This window comes from Oncorhynchus nerka, linkage group LG27, assembly GCF_034236695.1.
Source record: "Oncorhynchus nerka isolate Pitt River linkage group LG27, Oner_Uvic_2.0, whole genome shotgun sequence".
NCBI classification, from domain to species: domain Eukaryota; kingdom Metazoa; phylum Chordata; class Actinopteri; order Salmoniformes; family Salmonidae; genus Oncorhynchus; species Oncorhynchus nerka.
Window position 1 is genome coordinate 7667949 of NC_088422.1, and position 24152 is coordinate 7692100.

The window sequence follows — 24152 nt, forward strand, 5'->3', positions numbered from 1 at the left end:
GGACAGAGGTAGAGGAGAGGACAAGAGGGGGAAGAAGAGAGGAGGGGGACAGAGGTAGAGGAGAGGAGGGAAGAAGAGGGGAAGAAGAGAGAGGAGGGGGACAGAGGGAGGGGGGACAGAGGAGAGGACAAGAGGGGAAGAAGAGAGGGGGACAGAGGAGGAGGACAGAGGGGGAGAGGAGAGGACAAGAGAGGGAGGACAAGAAGAAGAGAGAGACAGAGGTAGAGGGGGACAGAGGGGAAGAGGAGAGGAGGGGACAGAGGTAGAGAGGGGAAGAAGAGAGAGGGAGGGGGATGGAGGTATAGGTGAGGATAAGAGAGGGAAGAAGAGAGAGGAGGGGGACAGAGGTAGAGGAGAGGACAAGAGAGGGAATAAGAGAGAGGAGGGGGACAGAGGTAGAGGAGAGGACAAGAGGGGAAGAAGAGAGAGGAGGAAGGAGGGGAGACGGCAGAGCTTTTCCTCTGGTCCTCCACAGCGTTACGTGTCATTGACTGACCCCATAAACAGCTTCATCATGCTGACATGAGCCCTGGGAGGAGGGCAGGCACTCTGGACAACACTGGTTGGGAGGATCTCAACCGCTCTCCCTGAGGAGAGAGACGGAGGGAATGCAAGTATTAGTGAGTCTGATAATGCAAGAATGTAAGAGGAAGCCATACAAACAAATATTTACTTGTCTTTTCTTACTGACTTTAATGCTTTATTGGAAGAAGTTGTACTTACTATAACTGAGATATGTGGTTTCTTACCTACAGCAGCTACAGTATTTTGAGATGACTGCCTTAGAAAAATCGCCCCTAGATAAATCGCCCCTAGATAAATCGCCCCTAGATAAACCTAGATAAATCGCCCTAGATAAAATCCCCTAGATAAATCGCCCTAGATAAATCGCCCTAGATAAATCGCCCTAGATAAATCGCCCCTAGATAAACCTAGATAAAATCAGCCTAGATAAATCGCTAGATAAATCGCCCCTAGATAAATCCCCTAGATAAACCCTAGATAAATAAAGCGCCTAGATAAACCTAGATAAATCACCCCTAGATAAATCGCCCTAGATAAATCCTAGATAAATCACCCTAGATAAATGGCCCTAGATAAATCCCTAGATAAATCCCCTAGATAAATCCTAGATAAATAAGCCTAGATAAATCCCTAGATAAATCCCTAGATAAATCGCCCTAGATAAATCGCCCTAGATAAACCTAGATAAATCGCCCTAGATAAACCCTAGATAAATCGCCCTAGATAAATCGCCCTAGATAAACCCTAGATAAATCCCCTAGATAAATCAGATAAACCCTGGATAAATCGCCCCTAGATAAATCCCTAGATAAATCACCCTAGATAAATCGCCCTAGATAAATCCCTAGATAAATCGCCCCTAGATAAATCGCCCTAGATAAACCCTAGATAAATCGCCCTAGATACATCGCCCTAGATAAATTGCCCCTAGATAAATCCTAGATAAATCGCCCAGATAAATCCTAGATAAATCGCCCCAGATAAATCCCCTAGATAAATCCCTAGATAAATGCCCCTAGATAAACCCTAGATAAATCGCCCTAGATAAATCGCCCCTAGATAAATCGCCCTAGATAAATCCTAGATAAATCGCCTAGATAAATCCTAGATAAATCGCCTGATAAACCCTAGATAAATCGCCCTAGATAAATCGCCCTAGATAAATCGCCCTAGATAAATCCCTAGATAAATCGCCCCTAGATAAATCCCCTGATAAATCCCCTAGATAAACCTAAGATAAATGGCCCTAGATAAATGCCCTAGATAAATTGCCCTAGATAAATCGCTAGATAAATCGCCCCAGATAAATCCCTAGATAAATCGCCCCCAGATAAATCCCTAGATAAATCGTCCCTAGATAAATCCCTAGATAAATCGTCTGCTAAATGACTCATATGTCTGATGTAACGCTGGGTGTTGTTAGAGAAAGGCCAGAATGTAAACAGTATGTAGAGTATACTGTTCTCCCATCTACATCCACACCATCCATCCATCCATCCACAGCATCCATCCATCCATCCATCCACACCATCCATTCACCCACACCATCCATCCACACCATCCATCCACACCATCCATCCATCCACACCATCCATCCATCCACACCATCCATCCACACCATCCATCCATCCACACCATCCATCCATCCACACCATCCATCCATCCACACCATCCATCCACACCATCCATCCACACCATCCATCCATCCACACCATCCATCCATCCACACCATCCATCCACACCATCCATCCACACCATCCATCCATCCACACCATCCATCCACACCATCCATCCACACCATCCATCCATCCACACCATCCATCCACACCATCCATCCACACCATCCATCCATCCACCATCCATCCACACCATCCATCCACCCATCCATCCATCCACACCATCCATCCACACCATCCATCCACACCATCCATCCATCCACACCATCCATCCATCCACACCATCCATCCACACCATGCATCCACACCATCCATCCATCCACACCATCCATCCACCCACACCATCCATCCACACCATCCATCCATCCACACCATCCATCCACACCATGCATCCACACCATCCATCCACACCATCCATCCATCCACACCATGCATCCACACCATCCATCCACACCATCCATCCACACCATCCATCCACACCATCCATCCACACCATCCATCCATCCACACCATCCATCCACACCCTCCACACCATCCATCCACACCATCCATCCACACCTACTTTGTAAGTAGGAAAACCTGCAAAATCGGCAGTGTATCAAATACTTGTTCTCCCCACTGTCTATACCATCTATACCATATATATAATATATACCATATACACCACCTATACCACAAGCAACATCTATACATCTATATATAATATATAACATATACACCATCTATACCACAAGCACCATCTATACCATATAAATCAAATCAAATCAAAATCAAATCAAATTTTATTTGTCACATACACATGGTTAGCAGATGTTAATGCGAGTGTAGCGAAATGCTTGTGCTTCTAGTTCCGACAATGCAGTGATAACCAACAAGTAATCTAAGTAACAATTCCAAAACTACTGTCTTATACACAGTGTAAGGGGGATAAAGAATATGTACATAAGGATATATGAATGAGTGATGGTACAGAGCAGCATACAGTAGATGGTATCGAGTACAGTATATACATATGAGATGAGTATGTAGACAAAGTAAACAAAGTGGCATAGTTAAAGTGGCTAGTGATACATGTATTGCATAAGGATGCAGTCGATGATGTAGAGTACAGTATATACGTATGCATATGAGATGAATAATGTAGGGTAAGTAACATTATATAAGGTAGCATTGTTTAAAGTGGCTAGTGATATATTTACATCATTTCCCATCAATTCCCATTATTAAAGTGGCTGGAGTTGGGTCAGTGTCAATGACAGTGTGTTGGCAGCAGCCACTCAATGTTAGTGGTGGCTGTTTAGCAGTCTGATGGCCTTGAGATAGAAGTTGTTTTTCAGTCTCTCGGTCCCAGCTTTGATGCACCTGTACTGACCTCGCCTTCTGGATGATAGCGGGGTGAACAGGCAGTGGTTCGGGTGGTTGATGTCCTTGATGATCTTTATGGCCTTCCTGTAACATCGGGTGGTGTAGGTGTCCTGGAGGGCAGGTAGTTTGCCCCGGTGATGCGTTGTGCAGACCTCACTACCCTCTGGAGAGCCTTACGGTTGAGGGCGGAGCAGTTGCCGTACCAGGCGGTGATACAGCCCGCCAGGATGCTCTCGATTGTGCATCTGTAGAAGTTTGTGAGTGCTTTTGGTGACAAGCCCGAATTTCTTCAGCCTCCTGAGGTTGAAGAGGCGCTGCTGCGCCTTCTTCACGGCGCTGTCGGTGTGAGTGGACCAATTCAGTTTGTCTGTGATGTGTATGCCGAGGAACTTAAAACTTGCTACCCTGTCCACTACTGTTCCATCGATGTGGATAGGGGGTGTTCCTCTGCTGTTTCCTGAAGTCCACAATCATCTCCTTAGTTTTGTTGACGTTGAGTGTGAGGTTATTTTCCTGACACCACACTCGAGGGCCCTCACCTCCTCCCTGTAGGCCGTCTCGTCGTTGTTGGTAATCAAGCCTACCACTGTTGTGTCGTCCGCAAACTTGATGATTGAGTTGGAGCGTGCGTGGCCACGCAGTCGTGGGTGAACAGGGAGTACAGGACAGGGCTCAGAACGCACCCTTGTGGGGCCCCGTGTTGAGGATCAGCGGGGAGGAGATGTTGTTGCCTACCCTCACCACCTGGGGGCGGCCCGTCAGGAAGTCCAGTACCCAGTTGCACAGGGCGGGCTCGAGACCCAGGGTCTCGAGCTTGATGACGAGCTTGGAGGGTACTATGGTGTTGAATGCCGAGCTGTGGTCGATGAACAGCATTCTCACATAGGTATTCCTCTTGTCCAGGTGGGTTAGGGCAGTGTGCAGTGTGGTTGAGATTGCATCGTCTGTATATATATATAATATATATCATATACACCATCTATACCATCTATACCATCTATAACATCTATACATCTATACATCTATACCAATACATCTATACCATCTATACCATCTATACCATCTATACATCTATACCATCTATACCATCTATACATCTATACATCTATACCATCTATACCATCTATACATCTATACCATCTATACATCTATACCATCTATACATCTATACCATCTATACCATCTATACCATCTATACATCTATACATCTATACATCTACACCATCTATACATCTATACCATCTATACATCTATACATCTATACCATCTATACCATCTATACATCTATACATCTATACCATCTATAACATCTATACATCTATAACATCTATACATCTATACATCTATACCATCTATACCATCTATACCATCTATACATCTATACATCTATACCATCTATACCATCTATACATCTATACATCTATACCATCTATACATCTATAACATCTATACATCTATACATCTATACCATCTATACCATCTATACCATCTATACATCTATACATCTATACCATCTACACCATCTATACATCTATAACATCTATACATCTATACATCTATACCATCTACACCATCTATACATCTATAACATCTATACATCTATACATCTATACCATCTATACCATCTATACCATCTATACATCTATACATCTATACCATCTACACCATCTATACCATCTATACATCTATACCATCTATACATCTATACATCTATACCATCTATACCATCTATACATCTATACATCTATACCATCTATACCATCTATGCATCTATACCATCTATACATCTATACATCTATACCATCTATACCATCTATACCATCTACACTATACATCTATACCATCTATACATCTATACCATCTATACCATCTATACTATACATCTATACCATCTATACCATATATACTATACATCTATACCATCTATACCATATATACTATACATCTACACCATCTATACATCTATACCATCTATACCATCTATACTATACATCTATACCATCTATACCATATATACTATACATCTATACCATCTATACCATCTATACTATACATCTATACCATCTATACCATCTATACTATACATCTACACCATCTATACATCTACACCATCTATACCATCTATACCATCTACACTATACATCTATACCATCTATACATCTATACCATCTATACCATCTATACTATACATCTATACCATCTATACCATATATACTATACATCTATACCATCTATACTATACATCTACACCATCTATACATCTATACCATCTATACCATCTATACCATCTATACATCTATACATCTATACCATCTATACCATCTATAACATCTATACATCTATACATCTATACATCTATACCATCTATAACATCTATACATCTATACATATATACCATCTATAACATCTATACATCTATACATCTATACCATCTATAACATCTATACATCTATACCATCTATACCATCTATACATCTATACCATCTATACCATCTATACATCTATACCATCTATACCATCTATACCATCTATACCATCTATACATCTATACCATCTATACCATCTATACATCTACACCATCTATCCATCTATACCATCTATAACATCTATACATCTATACATCTATACCATCTATAACATCTATACATCTATACATCTATACCATCTATAACATCTATACATCTATACATCTATACCATCTATACCATCTATACCATCTATACATCTATACATCTATACCATCTATAACATCTATACATCTATACATCTATACCATCTACACCATCTATACATCTATACCATCTATAACATCTATACATCTATACATCTATACCATCTATAACATCTATACATCTATACCATCTATAACATCTATACATCTATACATCTATACCATCTATAACATCTATACATCTATACATCTATACCATCTATACCATCTATACCATCTATACCATCTATACCATCTACACTATACATCTACACCATCTATACATCTATACATCTATACATCTATACCATCTATACCATCTATACCATCTATACCATCTACACTATACATCTACACCATCTATACATCTATACCATCTATACCATCTATACCATCTATACATCTATACATCTACACCATCTATACATCTATACCATCTATACCATCTACACTATACATCTATACCATCTATACATCTATACCATCTATACCATCTATACATCTATACATCTATACATCTATAACATCTATACATCTATACATCTATACATCTATACCATCTATACATCTATACAATCTATAACATCTATACATCTATACATCTATACCATCTATAACATCTATACATCTATACATCTATACCATCTATAACATCTATAACATCTATACATCTATACATCTATACATCTATACCATCTATACTATACATCTATACATCTATACATCTATACCATCTATAACATCTATAACATCTATACATCTATACATCTATACCATCTATACCATCTATACATCTACACCATCTATACATCTATACCATCTATTCCATCTATACATCTATACCATCTATACTATACATCTATACCATCTATACATCTACACCATCTATACATCTATACCATCTATACCATCTATACATCTATACCATCTACACCATATATACATCTATACCATCTATACCATCTATACTATACATCTATACCATCTATACCATCTATACATCTATACCATCTATACCATCTATACATCTATACATCTATACCATCTATACATCTATACCATCTATACCATCTACACTATACATCTATACCATCTATACATCTATACCATCTATACCATCTATACATCTATACATCTATACCATCTATACCATCTATAACATCTATACATCTATACCATCTATAACATCTATACATCTATACCATCTATAACATCTATACATCTATACATCTATACCATCTATAACATCTATACATCTATACATCTATACCATCTATAACATCTATAACATCTATACATCTATACATCTATACATCTATACCATCTATACCATCTATACTATACATCTATACCATCTATACCATCTATACATCTATACCATCTATACCATCTATACCATCTATAACATCTATACATCTATACATCTATACATCTATACCATCTATACCATCTATACCATCTATACATCTATACATCTATACCATCTATAACATCTATACATCTATACATCTATACCATCTATACCATCTACACCATCTATACATCTATACCATCTATAACATCTATACATCTATACATCTATACCATCTATAACATCTATACATCTATACCATCTATAACATCTATACATCTATACATCTATACCATCTATAACATCTATACATCTATACATCTATACCATCTATACCATCTATACCATCTATACCATCTACACTATACATCTACACCATCTATACATCTATACATATATACATCTATACCATCTATACCATCTATACCATCTATACCATCTACACTATACATCTACACCATCTATACATCTATACCATCTATACCATCTATACCATCTATACATCTACACCATCTATACATCTATACCATCTATACCATCTACACTATACATCTATACCATCTATACATCTATACCATCTATACCATCTATACATCTATACATCTATACATCTATACCATCTATAACATCTATACATCTATACATCTATACATCTATACCATCTATACATCTATACATCTATACCATCTATAACATCTATACATCTATACCATCTATAACATCTATACATCTATACATCTATACCATCTATAACATCTATAACATCTATACATCTATACATCTATACATCTATACCATCTATACCATCTATACTATACATCTATACATCTATACATCTATACCATCTATACCATCTATAACATCTATACATCTATACATCTATACCATCTATACCATCTATACATCTACACCATCTATACATCTATACCATCTATTCCATCTATACATCTATACCATCTATACTATACATCTATACCATCTATACATCTACACCATCTATACATCTATACCATCTATACCATCTATACCATCTATACATCTATACCATCTACACCATATATACATCTATACCATCTATACCATCTATACTATACATCTATACCATCTATACCATCTATACATCTATACCATCTATACCATCTATACCATCTATACATCTATACATCTATACCATCTATACATCTATACCATCTATACCATCTACACTATACATCTATACCATCTATACATCTATACCATCTATACCATCTATACATCTATACATCTATACATCTATACCATCTATACCATCTATAACATCTATACATCTATACCATCTATAACATCTATACCATCTATAACATCTATACATCTATACATCTATACCATCTATACCATCTATAACATCTATACATCTATACCATCTATAACATCTATACATCTATACATCTATACCATCTATAACATCTATACATCTATACATCTATACCATCTATAACATCTATACATCTATACATCTATACCATCTATAACATCTATAACATCTATACATCTATACATCTATACCATCTATACCATCTATACTATACATCTATACCATCTATACCATACATCTATACATCTATACCATCTATACCATCTATACCATCTATACCATCTATACTATACATCTATACCATCTACACCATCTATACATCTATACCATCTATACCATCTATACATCTATACCATCTATACCATCTATACCATCTATACCATCTATACATCTATACCATCTATACCATCTATACATCTACACCATCTATACATCTATACCATCTATACCATCTATACATCTATACCATCTATACTATACATCTATACCATCTATACCATCTATACTATACATCTATACCATCTATACCATCTATACATCTATACCATCTATACCATCTATACCATCTATACATCTATACATCTATACCATCTACACTATACATCTATACCATCTATACCATCTATACTATACATTTATACCATCTATACCATCTATACATCTATACCATCTATACCATCTATAACATCTATACATCTATACCATCTATACCATCTATACCATCTATACATCTATACCATCTATACATCTATACATCTATACCATCTATACATATATTCCATATATACATCTATACATCTACACCATCTATACCATCTATACCATCTATACTATACATCTATACCATCTATACCATCTATACCATCTATACATATATTCCATATATACATCTATACATCTATACCATCTATACCATCTATACATCTACACCATCTATACATCTATACCATCTATACCATCTATACATCTATACCATCTATACCATCTATACTATACATCTATACCATCTATACCATCTATACATATATACCATCTATACCATCTATACCATCTACACCATCTATACATCTATACCATCTATACATCTATACCATCTATACCATCTATACATCTATACCATCTATACCATCTATACCATCTATAGCATCTCTAAGATATATACCATCTATACCATCTACACATCTATACATCTATACCATCTATACCATCTATACATCTATACCATGTATACCATCTATACCATCTCTAAGATATACACCATCTATACCATCTCTAAGATATATACCATCTATACCATATACACCATCCATACAGAATACACTGTCCATACCATCTAGGTAGCCGAATGGTTAAAGCATTGGCCTAGTAACCAAAAGGTTGCTGGATTGAATCCCGGAACTGACAAGGTCAAATCTGTCGTTCTTCCCCTGAACAAGGCAGTTTTAACCCACTGTTCTCTGGTAAGCCGTCATTGTAAATAAGAATGTGATCTTAACTGACTATCCTAGTTAAATAAATGATCAAATCTTTACTATTTTCTTATTCCAACCCTCCAGTGAAAAATGTATATTTATTTACAGGGAATACATCAAAGAGACAGAGAGGGAGGGATAAGTAATGGTTATCTCTGTTAAATGAATGACATAAGGAACATGTTTAATGTTCAGAAACTAAAATATTTATTAAGAACTGTGGAGGAGACCTGTTAGAAGACATGGATTGGTGGGCCTGATGGAGGAGAAAAGAGAGGTGGAGGAGAAGAGAGAGGAGGAGGAGAGAGGAGGAGAACAGGAAGAGAGGAGAGGAGGAGGAGAGGAGAGAGGAGGAGAAAAGGAGGAGAGGAGAGAGGAGGAGAGAGGAGGAGAAGAGGAAGAGAGGAGAGAGGAGAGGGGGGAGAGGAGAGAGGAGGAATAGAGAATGAGGAGAGAGGAGTAAGAGATAAAAGAGAAGAGGAGGAGGAGAGGGAGGAGGAGAGGAGGAAGAGAGGAGAGAGGCGGAGGAGATGAGCGAGGAGGGAGAGAGGAGAGAGAAGGAAGAGAGGAAAGAGAAGAGGAGGAGGAGAGGGAGGCGAGGAGAGAGGAGAAAGAGAGGAGAGAGGAGGAGGAGAGGAGTGAGGAGGAGAGGAGAGAGGAGAAGAGGAAGAGAGCAGAGGAGGAAGAGAGAAGAGGAGAGAAGAGGATGAGAGAGGAGGAGAGAGGTGGAAGAGAGAAAAGAGGAGAGGAGGAGAGGAGAGAGGAGGAGGAGAGGAGCGAGGAGAATGAGGTAATAGTATGCAACTGCAGCCCGCAATTCAGGAGCCTTCATGTATGTTGGCATTCCGGGCACATGCATGAACCAATGGGATTTACTGGGCTTGATGGAGGAGAGGAGAAAGGAGGAGAGGAGCGGAGAGAGAAGGAGATAGGGTTTGTTGGGCTTGATGGAGGAGAGGAGAAAGGAGGAGAGGAGCGGAGAGAGGAGGAGATATGGTTTGTTGGGCTTGATGGAGGAGAGGAGATTAGTAATTAGTATTAGATTAGTAATTAGTAATTAGTATTAGACTGCCTGTCAGTGGAGCAGAATTCATTAGGCATTGATAGTGGTCTCAGGGAAGAGACGATGGGATGGCTCAGGGGAGATGGAGTTTGGATGGGATGGCTCAGGTTAGAGGGGAGTTGGATGTGATGGCTCAGGAGAGTGGGGGATTGGGTGGGATAGCTCAGGTTGGAGGGGTTGGATGGGATGGCTCAGGTTGGAGGGGGGTTGGATGGGATGGCTCAGGTTAGAGGGGAGGATGGATGGGATAGCTCAGGTTGGAGGGGTTGGATGGGATGGCTCAGGTTAGAGGGGAGGTTGGATGGGATGGCTCAGGTTAGAGGGGAGGTTGGATGGGATGGCTCAGGTTAGATGGGAGGTTGGATGGGATGGCTCAGGTTGGAGGGGTTGGATGGGATGGCTCAGGTTGGAGGGGTTGGATGGGATGGCTCAGGTTAGAGGGGAGTTGGATGTGATGGCTCAGGAGAGTGGGGGATTGGATGGGATAGCTCAGGTTAGAGGGGAGGTTGAATGGGGTGGCTCAGGTTAGAGGGGAGTTGGATGGGATGGCTCAGGTTAGAGGGGAGTTGGATGGGGTGGCTCAGGTTGGAGGGGTTGGATGGGATGGCTCAGGTTAGAGGGGAGGTTGGATGGGATAGCTCAGGTTGGAGGGGTTGGATGGGATGGCTCAGGTTAGATGGGGGTTGGAAGGGATGGCTCAGGTTAGATGGGGTTGGATGGGATTGCTCGGGTTCGAGGGAGGTTGGATGGGATAGCTCAGGTTAGATGGGGGGCTGGATGGGATGGCTCAGGTTAGAGGGAGGTTGGATGGGATGGCTCAGGTTAGATGGGGGTTGGATGGGATGGCTCAGGTTAGAGAGGAGGTTGGATGAGATGGCTCAGGTTAGAGGGGAGGTTGGATGGGATGGCTCAGGTTGGAGGGGGTTGGATGGGATGGCTCAGGTTAGATGGGAGGTTGGATGGGATGGCTCAGGTTAGATGGGGGGTTGGATGGGATGGCTCAGGTTAGATGGGGGGTTGGATGGGATGGCTCAGGTTAGAGGAAGGTTGGATGGGATGGCTCAGGTTAGAGGGGAGGTTGGATGGGATGGCTCAGGTTGGAGGGAGGTTGGATGGGATGGCTCAGGATAGAGGGGTTGGAAGGGATGGCTCAGGTTAGAGGGGTTGGAAGGATGGCTCAGGTTAGATGGGGGTTGGATGGGATGGCTCAGGTTAGAGGGGGTTGGATGGGATGGCTCAGGTTAGAGGGAGGTTGGATGGGATGGCTCAGGTTAGATGGGGGGTTGGATGGGATGGCTCAGGGGAGAGGGGGGTTTGATGGGATGGCTCAGGGGAGAGGGGAGGTTGGATGGGATGGCTCAGGTTAGAGGGGAGGTTGGATGGGTTGGCTCAGGTTAGAGGGGAGGTTGGATGGGATACCCTAACAGTGTTGATGTCTCGATTACTTCATCAGAACAAGAGAACTGAGAGGGGAAGAAGGAGGGGGAGGAAGGAGGAGAGGGGAATTCATTTGTTAATTTATTCCTTTGTGAATTAATCACTTAATTCCTGTGTTAATTAATTACTTCAATCCTTTGTTAATTATTACTTCATTCATTTGTTAGTTCATTCAGTCAGTCATCCATCCCTCCATCGATTCACCCCCCCCCCCTCATCCATCCATATATCCCTCCCTCCCTCATCCATTCATCTATCCCTCCCTCCCTCCGTTCCTCCCTCCCTCCTCCCTCCTCCCTCCATCCCTCATCCATTCATCTATCCTTCCCTCCCACCTTCCTTCCTTCCTCCCTCCCTCCCTCCCTCCCTCATCCATTCATCTATCCCTCCTCCTCCCTCCCTCCCTCCCTCCCTCCCTCCCTCTGTTATCTTACCCTCTGGTAGTCACAGTGTGGGTTGAGGCAGGTAGCAAGTTGACAGACGGTGATGCCACTGAAGCATTGACACTCCTGACAGGAGTCTGGTCTCCACAAGGTGTTGTTCTGCGGACACAAAAAACAAAGGTTCCCAATGTCCCCAAGTTCCAGCAGAAAAGGGAAAGTCATATTTGAGTCATTTCCTGTGTAAAAGCCACTATTCCAAGTGAGACTGTACATAAACACATACAGTAGCAGTTAGTTAAATAAACAGCAGGTCTTGGGTTGAATTATACGGCCCATTTGTAACACACGTCACAATATAAAACAATGCAAATCTTTCCTTTGGCCCTCCTGTAGGTGTTTCTATTTGCACGCAACAGTGATTGAAACAGGCTACTAATGTACCGTACACACATGTGCTGTCAGACACTTCTTTGTCTCTTTGTCTTAGTCCAACAGAGAGAAACACACTCACTCTGGTATGCGTATTATCGACAGCCATAAAAGTCCTGAAATAGTACAGATAAATGTTGTTTGAAACTAAAGAGGATGAGGAACCCTTTTACAATACAGAGTGGTTGGACAATCTTTATAGCCTCTCTACTGTATATAACCTCTACTGTATATAACCTCTACTGTATATAACCTCTCTACTGTATATAACCTCTCTACTGTATATAGCCTCTCTACTGTATGTAGCCTCTCTACTGTATATAACCTCTCTACTGTATATAGCCTCTCTACTGTATGTAGCCTCTCTACTGTATATAGCCTCTACTGTATATAACCTCTCTACTGTATATAGCCTCTCTACTGTATATAACCTCTCTACTGTATATAGCCTCTCTACTGTATGTAGCCTCTCTACTGTATATAACCTCTCTACTGTATATAGCCTCTCTACTGTATGTAGCCTCTCTACTGTATATAGCCTCTACTGTATATAACCTCTCTACTGTATATAGCCTCTCTACTGTATGTAGCCTCTCTACTGTATATAACCTCTCTACTGTATATAGCCTCTCTACTGTATATAACCTCTCTACTGTATATAGCCTCTCTACTGTATATAACCTCTCTACTGTATATAGCCTCTCTACTGTATATAGCCTCTACTGTATATAACCTCTCTACTCTATATAGCCTCACTACTGTATATAACCTCTCTACTCTATATAGCCTCTCTACTGTATGTAGCCTCTCTACTGTATATAGCCTCTCTACTGTATATAACCTCTCTACTCTATATAGCCTCTCTACTGTATATAACCTCTCTACTGTATATAACCTCTCTACTGTATATAACCTCTCTACTGTATGTAGCCTCTCTACTGTATATAGCCTCTACTGTATATAGCCTCTCTACTGTATATAACCTCTCTACTGTATATAACCGCTCTACTCTATATAGCCTCTCTACTGTATGTAGCCTCTCTACTGTATATAGCCTCTACTGTATATAGCCTCTCTACTGTATATAACCTCTCTACTGTATATAACCTCTCTACTCTATATAGCCTCTCTACTGTATGTAGCCTCTCTACTATATATAGCCTCTACTGTATATAGCCTCTCTACTGTATATAACCTCTCTACTGTATATAACCTCTCTACTCTATATAGCCTCTCTACTGTATGTAGCCTCTCTACTGTATATAGCCTCTACTGTATATAGCCTCTCTACTGTATATAGCCTATCTACTGTATATAGCCTCTCTACTGTATATAACCTCTCTACTGTATATAGCCTATCTACTGTATATAGCCTCTCTACTGTATATAACCTCTCTACCGTATATAGCCTCTCTACTGTATATAACCTCTCTACTGTATATAGCCTCTCTACTGTATATAGCCTCTCTACTGTATATAACCTCTCTACTGTATATAGCCTCTCTACTGTATATAACCTCTACTGTATATAACCTCTACTGTATATAGCCTCTCTACTGTATATAACCTCTCTACTGTATATAGCCTCTCTACTGTATATAACATCTACTGTATATAACCTCTCTACTGTATATAGCCTCTCTACTGTGTATAGCCTCTACTGTATATAACCTCTCTACTGTATATAACCTCTACTGTATATAACCTCTACTGTATATAGCCTCTCTACTGTATATAACCTCTACTGTATATAACCTCTACTGTATATAGCCTCTACTGTATATAACCTCTACTGTATATAACCTCTACTGTATATAACCTCTACTGTATATAGCCTCTCTACTGTATATAGCCTCTCTACTGTATATAACCTCTCTACTGTATATAACCTCTACTGTATATAGCCTCTCTACTGTATATAGCCTCTCTACTGTATATAACCTCTCTACTGTATATAACCTCTACTGTATATAGCCTCTCTACTGTATATAGCCTCTCTACTGTATATAACCTCTCTACTGTATATAGCCTCTCTACTGTATATAACCTCTCAACTGTATATAGCCTCTCTACTGTATATAGCCTCTCTACTGTATATAACCTCTCTACTGTATATAGCCTCTCTACTGTATATAGCCTCTCTACTGTATATAGCATCTCTACTGTATATAGCCTCTCTACTGTATATAACCTCTACTGTATAAAACCTCTCTACTGTATATAACCTCTACTGTATATAACCTCTCTACTGTATATAGCCTCTCTACTGTATATAACCTCTCTACTGTATATAACCTCTCTACTGTATATAACATCTCTACTGTATATAACCTCTACTGTATATAACCTCTCTACTGTATATAGCCTCTCTACTGTATATAGCCTCTCTACTATATATAACCTCTCTACTGTATATAGCCTCTCTACTGTATATAGCCTCTCTACTGTATATAACCTCTCTACTGTATATAACCTCTACTGTATATAGCCTCTCTACTGTATATAGTCTCAATACTGAATATATCCTCTCTACTGAATAGTCTCTCTACTGTATATAGCCTCTACTGTTATAGCCTCTCTACTAACCAGTCTACCAGACGCTAACCAGTCTACCAGACACCCTCTCCCCTCAGTCTACTGACACTAACCTCTACTGTATACACTAACCAGTCTACCAGACATATAACCAGTCTACCAGACACTGACCAGTCTAGCCAGACACTATCCAGTCTACCAGACACTAACCAGTCTACCCGACACTAACCAGTCTACTGACACTGACCAGTCTACTACAGACACTAACCAGTCTACCAGACACTAACCAGTCTACTGACACTAACCAGTCTACCAGACACTGACCAGTCTACTGACACTAACCAGTCTACCAGACACTGACCAGTCTACCAGACACTAACCAGTCTACCAGACACTAACCAGTCTACCAGACACTGACCAGTCTACCAGACACCCTCTCCCCTCAGTCTACCAGACACCCTCTCCCCTCAGTCTAAGTGTGTGTGTGTGTGTGTGGGGGGGGAGCTGAACAGGTGATGACTGGTGATAACAGAGGTATGTTGCAGTATGTCACCTTCAGAAGAGTCACTGGAAATAGGCATCTTACTGTCAGTCCTTTGGTCTCAGTTACTAACAACTGATTTCAGATCGGTTCCTCCCTCTTACATCCTGGTAGCAAATGATTGATAGCAAATCAACCAAACTGTCCTGGGACCAGCTGTCAGGGAGTCGAGAATGTTTTAGGAACATCCCTGATAAATGGTGTCCCTGATAAATGGGTTCCTGATAAATGGGGTCCTGATAAATGGTGTCCCTGATTAATGGTGTCCTTGATTAACGGTGTCCCTGATTAACGGTGTCCCTGATTAATGGTGTCCCTGATTAATGGTGTCCCTGATAAATGGTGTCCCTGATTAACGGTGTCCTTGATTAATGGTGTCCCTGATTAACGGTGTCCCTGATTAATGGTGTCCCTGATTAATGGTGTCCCTGATAAATGGTGTCCCTGATAAATGGTGTCCCTGATAAATGATGTCCCTGATAGACAGTGTCCCTGATAAATGGTGTCCCTGATTAATGGGGTCCCTGATAGATGGTGTCCTGATTAGCCTAACGATTAATGGTGTCCCTGATAAATGGTGTCCTGATTAATGGTGTCCCTGATTAATGGTGTCCTGATAAATGGTGTCCTGATTAATGGTGTCCCTGATTAATGGTGTCCCTGATAAATGGTGTCCCTGATTAATGGTGTCCCTGATAAATGGTGTCCCTGATTAATGGTGTCCCTGATTAATGGTGTCCCTGATAAATGGTGTCCCTGATTAATGGTGTCCCTGATAAATGGTGTCCCTGATTAATGGTGTCACTGATAAATGGTGTCCCTGATAAACGGTGTCCCTGATCAAGGGTGTCCCTGATAGATGGTGTCCTGATAAATGATGTCCCTGATCAAGGGTGTCCCTGATTAATGGTGTCCTGATTAATGGTGTCCTGATTAATGGTGTCCTGATTAATGGTGTCCTGATCAACCAGTGTCCCTGATTAATGGTGTCCCTGATCAAGGGTGTCCCTGATTAATGGTGTCCCAGATAAATGGTGTACTGATAAATGGTGTACTGATAAATGGTGTCCCTGATTAATGGTGTACTGATAAATGGTGTCCCAGGATAAATGGTGTACTGATAAATGGTGCCCCGGATAAATGGTGTACTGATTAATGGTGTACTGATAAATGGTGTCCTGATAAATGGTGTACTGATAAATGGTGTCCCTGATAAATGGTGTCCTGATTAATGGTGTACTGATAAATGGTATACTGATAAATGGTGTCCCTGTTTAATGGTGTACTGATAAATGGTGTCCTGGGACTGATAAATGGGGTCCTGATAAATGATGTCCCTGATAAACAGTGTCCTGATAAATGGTGTCCCTGATAAACAGTGTCCCTGATAAATGGTGTCCCTGATAAATGGTGTACTGATAAATGGTGTCCCTGATAAATGGGGTCCTGATAAATGGTGTCCTGATAAATGGTGTCCCTGATTAATGGTGTCCCTGATAAATGGGGTCCTGATAAATGGTGTCCCTGATTAATGGTGTCCCTGATAAATGGGGTCCTGATAAATGGTGTCCCTGATAAATTATGTCCCTGATAGACAGTGTCCCTGATTAATGGTGTCCCTGATAGATGGTGTCCTTGATTAATGGTGTCCCCTGATAGATGGTGTCCCTGATATATGGTGTCCCTGATTAATGGTGTCCCTGATAGACGGTGTCCCTGATTAATGGTGTCCCTGATTAATGGTGTCCCTGATAAATGGTGTCCCTGATTAATGGTGTCCCTGATAAATGGTGTCCCTGATTAATGGTGTCCCTGATTAATGGTGTCCCTGATAAATGGTGTCCCTGATTAATGGTGTCCCTGATAAATGGTGTCCCTGATTAATGGTGTCACTGATAAGTGGTGTCCCTGATAAACGGTGTCCCTGATCAAGGGTGTCCCTGATAGATGGTGTCCTGATAAATGATGTCCCTGATCAAGGGTGTGCCTGATTAATGGTGTCCTGATTAATGGTGTCCTGATTAATGGTGTCCCTGATCAAGGGTGTCCCTGATTAATGGTGTCCCTGATCAAGGGTGTCCCTGATTAATGGTGTCCCAGATAAATGGTGTACTGATAAATGGTGTACTGATAAATGGTGTCCCTGATTAATGGTGTACTGATAAATGGTGTCCCGGATAAATGGTGTACTGATAAATGGTGTCCCGGATAAATGGTGTACTGATTAATGGTGTACTGATAAATGGTGTCCCGGATAAATGGTGTACTGATAAATGGTGTCCCTGATAAATGGTGTCCTGATTAATGGTGTACTGATAAATGGTATACTGATAAATGGTGTCCCTGTTTAATGGTGTACTGATAAATGGTGTCCCTGATAAATGGGGTCCTGATAAATGATGTCCCTGATAAACAGTGTCCCTGATAAATGGTGTCCCTGATAAACAGTGTCCCTGATAAATGGTGTCCCTGATAAATGGTGTACTGATAAATGGTGTCCCTGATAAATGGGGTCCTGATAAATGGTGTCCTGATAAATGGTGTCCCTGATTAATGGTGTCCCTGATAAATGGGGTCCTGATAAATGGTGTCCCTGATTAATGGTGTCCCTGATAAATGGGGTCCTGATAAATGGGGTCCTGATAAATGGTGTCCCTGATAAATTATGTCCCTGATAGACAGTGTCCCTGATTAATGGTGTCCCTGATAGATGGTGTCCTTGATTAATGGTGTCCCCTGATAGATGGTGTCCCTGATATATGGTGTCCCTGATTAATGGTGTCCCTGATAGACGGTGTCCCTGATTAATGGTGTCCCTGATTAATGGTGTCCCTGATAAATGGTGTCCCTGATTAATGGTGTCCCTGATAAATGGTGTCCCTGATTAATGGTGTCCCTGATTAATGGTGTCCCTGATAAATGGTGTCCCTGATTAATGGTGTCCCTGATAAATGGTGTCCCTGATTAATGGTGTCACTGATAAATGGTGTCCCTGATAAACGGTGTCCCTGATCAAGGGTGTCCCTGATAGATGGTGTCCTGATAAATGATGTCCCTGATCAAGGGTGTGCCTGATTAATGGTGTCCTGATTAATGGTGTCCTGATTAATGGTGTCCTGATTAATGGTGTCCCTGATCAAGGGTGTCCCTGATTAATGGTGTCCCTGATCAAGGGTGTCCCTGATTAATGGTGTCCCAGATAAATGGTGTACTGATAAATGGTGTACTGATAAATGGTGTCCCTGATTAATGGTGTACTGATAAATGGTGTCCCGGATAAATGGTGTACTGATAAATGGTGTCCCGGATAAATGGTGTACTGATTAATGGTGTACTGATAAATGGTGTCCCGGATAAATGGTGTACTGATAAATGGTGTCCCTGATAAATGGTGTCCTGATTAATGGTGTACTGATAAATGGTGTCCCTGTTTAATGGTGTACTGATAAATGGTGTCCCTGATAAATGGGATCCTGATAAATGATGTCCCTGATAAACAGTGTCCCTGATAAATGGTGTCCCTGATAAACAGTGTCCCTGATAAATGGTGTCCCTGATAAATGGTGTACTGATAAATGGTGTCCCTGATAAATGGGGTCCTGATAAATGGTGTCCTGATAAATGGTGTCCCTGATTAATGGTGTCCCTGATAAATGGGGTCCTGATAAATGGGGTCCTGATAAATGGTGTCCCTGATAAATTATGTCCCTGATAGACAGTGTCCCTGATTAATGGTGTCCCTGATAGATGGTGTCCTTGATTAATGGTGTCCCCTGATAGATGGTGTCCCTGATATATGGTGTCCCTGATTAATGGTGTCCCTGATAGACGGTGTCCCTGATTAATGGTGTCCCTGATAGATGGTGTCCTGATTAATGGTGTCCCTGATAGATGGTGTCCATGATTAATGGTGACCCCTGATATATGGTGTCCTTGATTAATGGTGTCCCCTGATAGATGGTGTCCCTGATTAATGGTGTCCCTGATAAATTATGTCCCTGATAGACAGTGTCCCTGATTAATGGTGTCCCTGATTAATGGTGTCCCTGATTAATGGTGTCCCTGATAGATGGTGTCCTTGATTAATGGTGTCCCCTGATAGATGGTGTCCCTGATATATGGTGTCCCTGATTAATGGTGTCCCTGATAGACGGTGTCCCTGATTAATGGTGTCCCTGATAGATGGTGTCCCTGATTAATTGTGTCCCTGTTAGATGGTGTCCCTGATTAATGGTGTCCCTGTTAGATGGTGTCCCCTGATAGATGGTGTCCCTGATTAATGGTGTCCCTGATATATGGTGTCCCTGATAGATGGTGTCCCCTGATAGATGGTGTCCCTGATAGATGGTGTCCCTGATAGATGGTGTCCTGATTAATGGTGTCCCCTGATAGATGGTGTCCCTGATTAATGGTGTCCCCTGATAGATGGTGTCCCTGATTAATGGTGTCCCCTGATAGATGGTGTCCCTGATTGATGGTGTCCCTGATTAATAGATGGTGTAACAAAATCAGACCTGGGATCAAATGTGCTTGACTAAACTGGAACAAATAGAATAGTCCCAAAACGTACAAACGCCACCCATCGGGTGCACTCCAGACAAGCTCATGTCAAAGGCTCAATGTATTTCAAAGATTCCAAAATTCGAAATACTATTCGAACCCAACTGAGGGATATGATGTCTACATAACAACGGTAGCATGGTGGGGGACTGATGAGCCAAGTGTCAGACGGGATATCCCTGTTCTATCACACACACACACACATATCCCTGTTCTATCACACACACACACACACACACACACACATCCCTGTTCTATCACACACACACACACACATCCCTGTTCTATCACACACACACACACACACACATCCCTGTTCTATCACACACACACACACACACACACACATCCCTGTTCTATCACACACACACACACACACACACACATCCCTGTTCTATCACACACACACACACATCCCTGTTCTGTCACATACACACACACACACACATATCCCTGTTCTATCACACACACACACACACACACACACACACACATATCCCTGTTCTATCACATACACACACACACATATCCCTGTTCTGTCACATACACACACACACACATCCCTGTTCTATCACATACACATGGTCACACACACATATCCCTGTTCTGTCACATACACACACACACACACATCCCTGTTCTATCACACACACACACACACACACACACCCTGTTCTGTCACATACACACACACACACACATATCCCTGTTCTGTCACATACACACACACACACACACACACACATCCCTGTTCTGTCACATACACACACACACACATATCCCTGTTCTGTCACATACACACACACACACACACACATATCCCTGTTCTGTCACATACACACACACACACATATCCCTGTTCTGTCACATACACACACACACACATATCCCTGTTCTGTCACATACACACACACACACACACATATCCCTGTTCTGTCACATATACACACACACACACATATCCCTGTTCTATCACATACACACACACATATCCCTGTTCTGTCACATACACACACACACACACACATATCCCTGTTCTGTCACATACACACACACACACACATATCCCTGTTCTGTCACATACACACACACATATCCCTGTTCTGTCACATACACACACACACACACATATCCCTGTTCTGTCACATACACACACACATATCCCTGTTCTGTCACATACACACACACACACATATCCCTGTTCTATCACATACACACACACACACATATCCCTGTTCTGTCACATACACACACACACACACACACACACATATCCCTGTTCTGTCACATACACACACACACACACATCCCTGTTCTATCACACACACACACACACACACACCCTGTTCTGTCACATACACACACACACACACACACACATATCCCTGTTCTGTCACATACACACACACACACACACACACACACACATCCCTGTTCGGTCACATACACACACACACACATGTTCTGTCACATACACACACACACACACATATCCCTGTTCTGTCACATACACACACACACACACACACACATATCCCTGTTCTGTCACATACACACACACACACACATATCCCTGTTCTGTCACATACACACACACACACACACACACATATCCCTGTTCTGTCACATATACACACACACACACATATCCCTGTTCTATCACATACACACACACATATCCCTGTTCTGTCACATACACACACACACACACACATATCCCTGTTCTGTCACATACACACACACACACACACACACACACATATCCCTGTTCTGTCACATACACACACACACACACATATCCCTGTTCTGTCACATACACACACACATATCCCTGTTCTGTCACATACACACACACACACATATCCCTGTTCTGTCACATACACACACACATATCCCTGTTCTGTCACATACACACACACACATATCCCTGTTCTATCACATACACACACACACACACATATCCCTGTTCTGTCACATACACACACACACACACACACACACACATATCCCTGTTCTGTCACATACACACACACACACACATCCCTGTTCTATCACACACACACACACACACACACACACACACACACATATCCCTGTTCTATCACATACACACACACACACATCCCTGTCCTGCCCTCTGCTCCTTGATGTGTGAGGAATGTAGCGCTTCTCTTTCTGGGTCGAAGGAAGCAATATGTCTGGATATGTGACATCCAATCTGCAGGACATCGGAAGAGATAGAGCAATATGGAGGACGCTGTTTTGTATTTTGTTTTTCATTGCAGAGGGAAGGTGCTTGTACGGTAATAGAGTTTGTCACACAGCAGCCGGTCAAACAACAGTCTGTCAACCAGCAGTTTGTCAAACAACAGTCTGTCACCAATTAGTCTGTCAAACAACAGTCTGTCACAGAGCAGACTGTCAAACAGCAGTCTGTCATGAAGCCGTCTGTCACAGCTTTAGGGTAAACTATTGTATTCAGGATTTCACTGTCAGGTCTACTACACCTGTTGTATTCAGCATTTCACTGTGAGGTCTACTACACCTGTTGTATTCAGCATTTCACTGTGAGGTCTACTACACCTGTTGTATTCAGCATTTCACTGTGAGGTCTACTACACCTGTTGTATTCAGCATTTCACTGTAAGGTCTACTACACCTGGTGTATTCAGCATTTCACTGTAAGGTCTACTACACCTGTTGTATTCAGCATTTCACTGTGAGGTCTACTACACCTGTTGTATTCAGCAT

General features: G+C 41.3%; 1 protein-coding gene across 1 annotated transcript in view; it reads right to left on the bottom strand.

Annotated features, from left to right (window-relative positions):
* Nucleotides 1-24152, bottom strand: part of LOC115127105 (extracellular matrix organizing protein FRAS1-like) — a 521989-nt gene that overhangs the window by 374719 nt on the left and 123118 nt on the right. Inside the window, 3 exon segments of the mRNA XM_065011350.1 lie at nucleotides 497-572; nucleotides 574-587; nucleotides 13388-13495. Coding sequence (XP_064867422.1) covers nucleotides 497-572; nucleotides 574-587; nucleotides 13388-13495 — 198 coding nt within the window.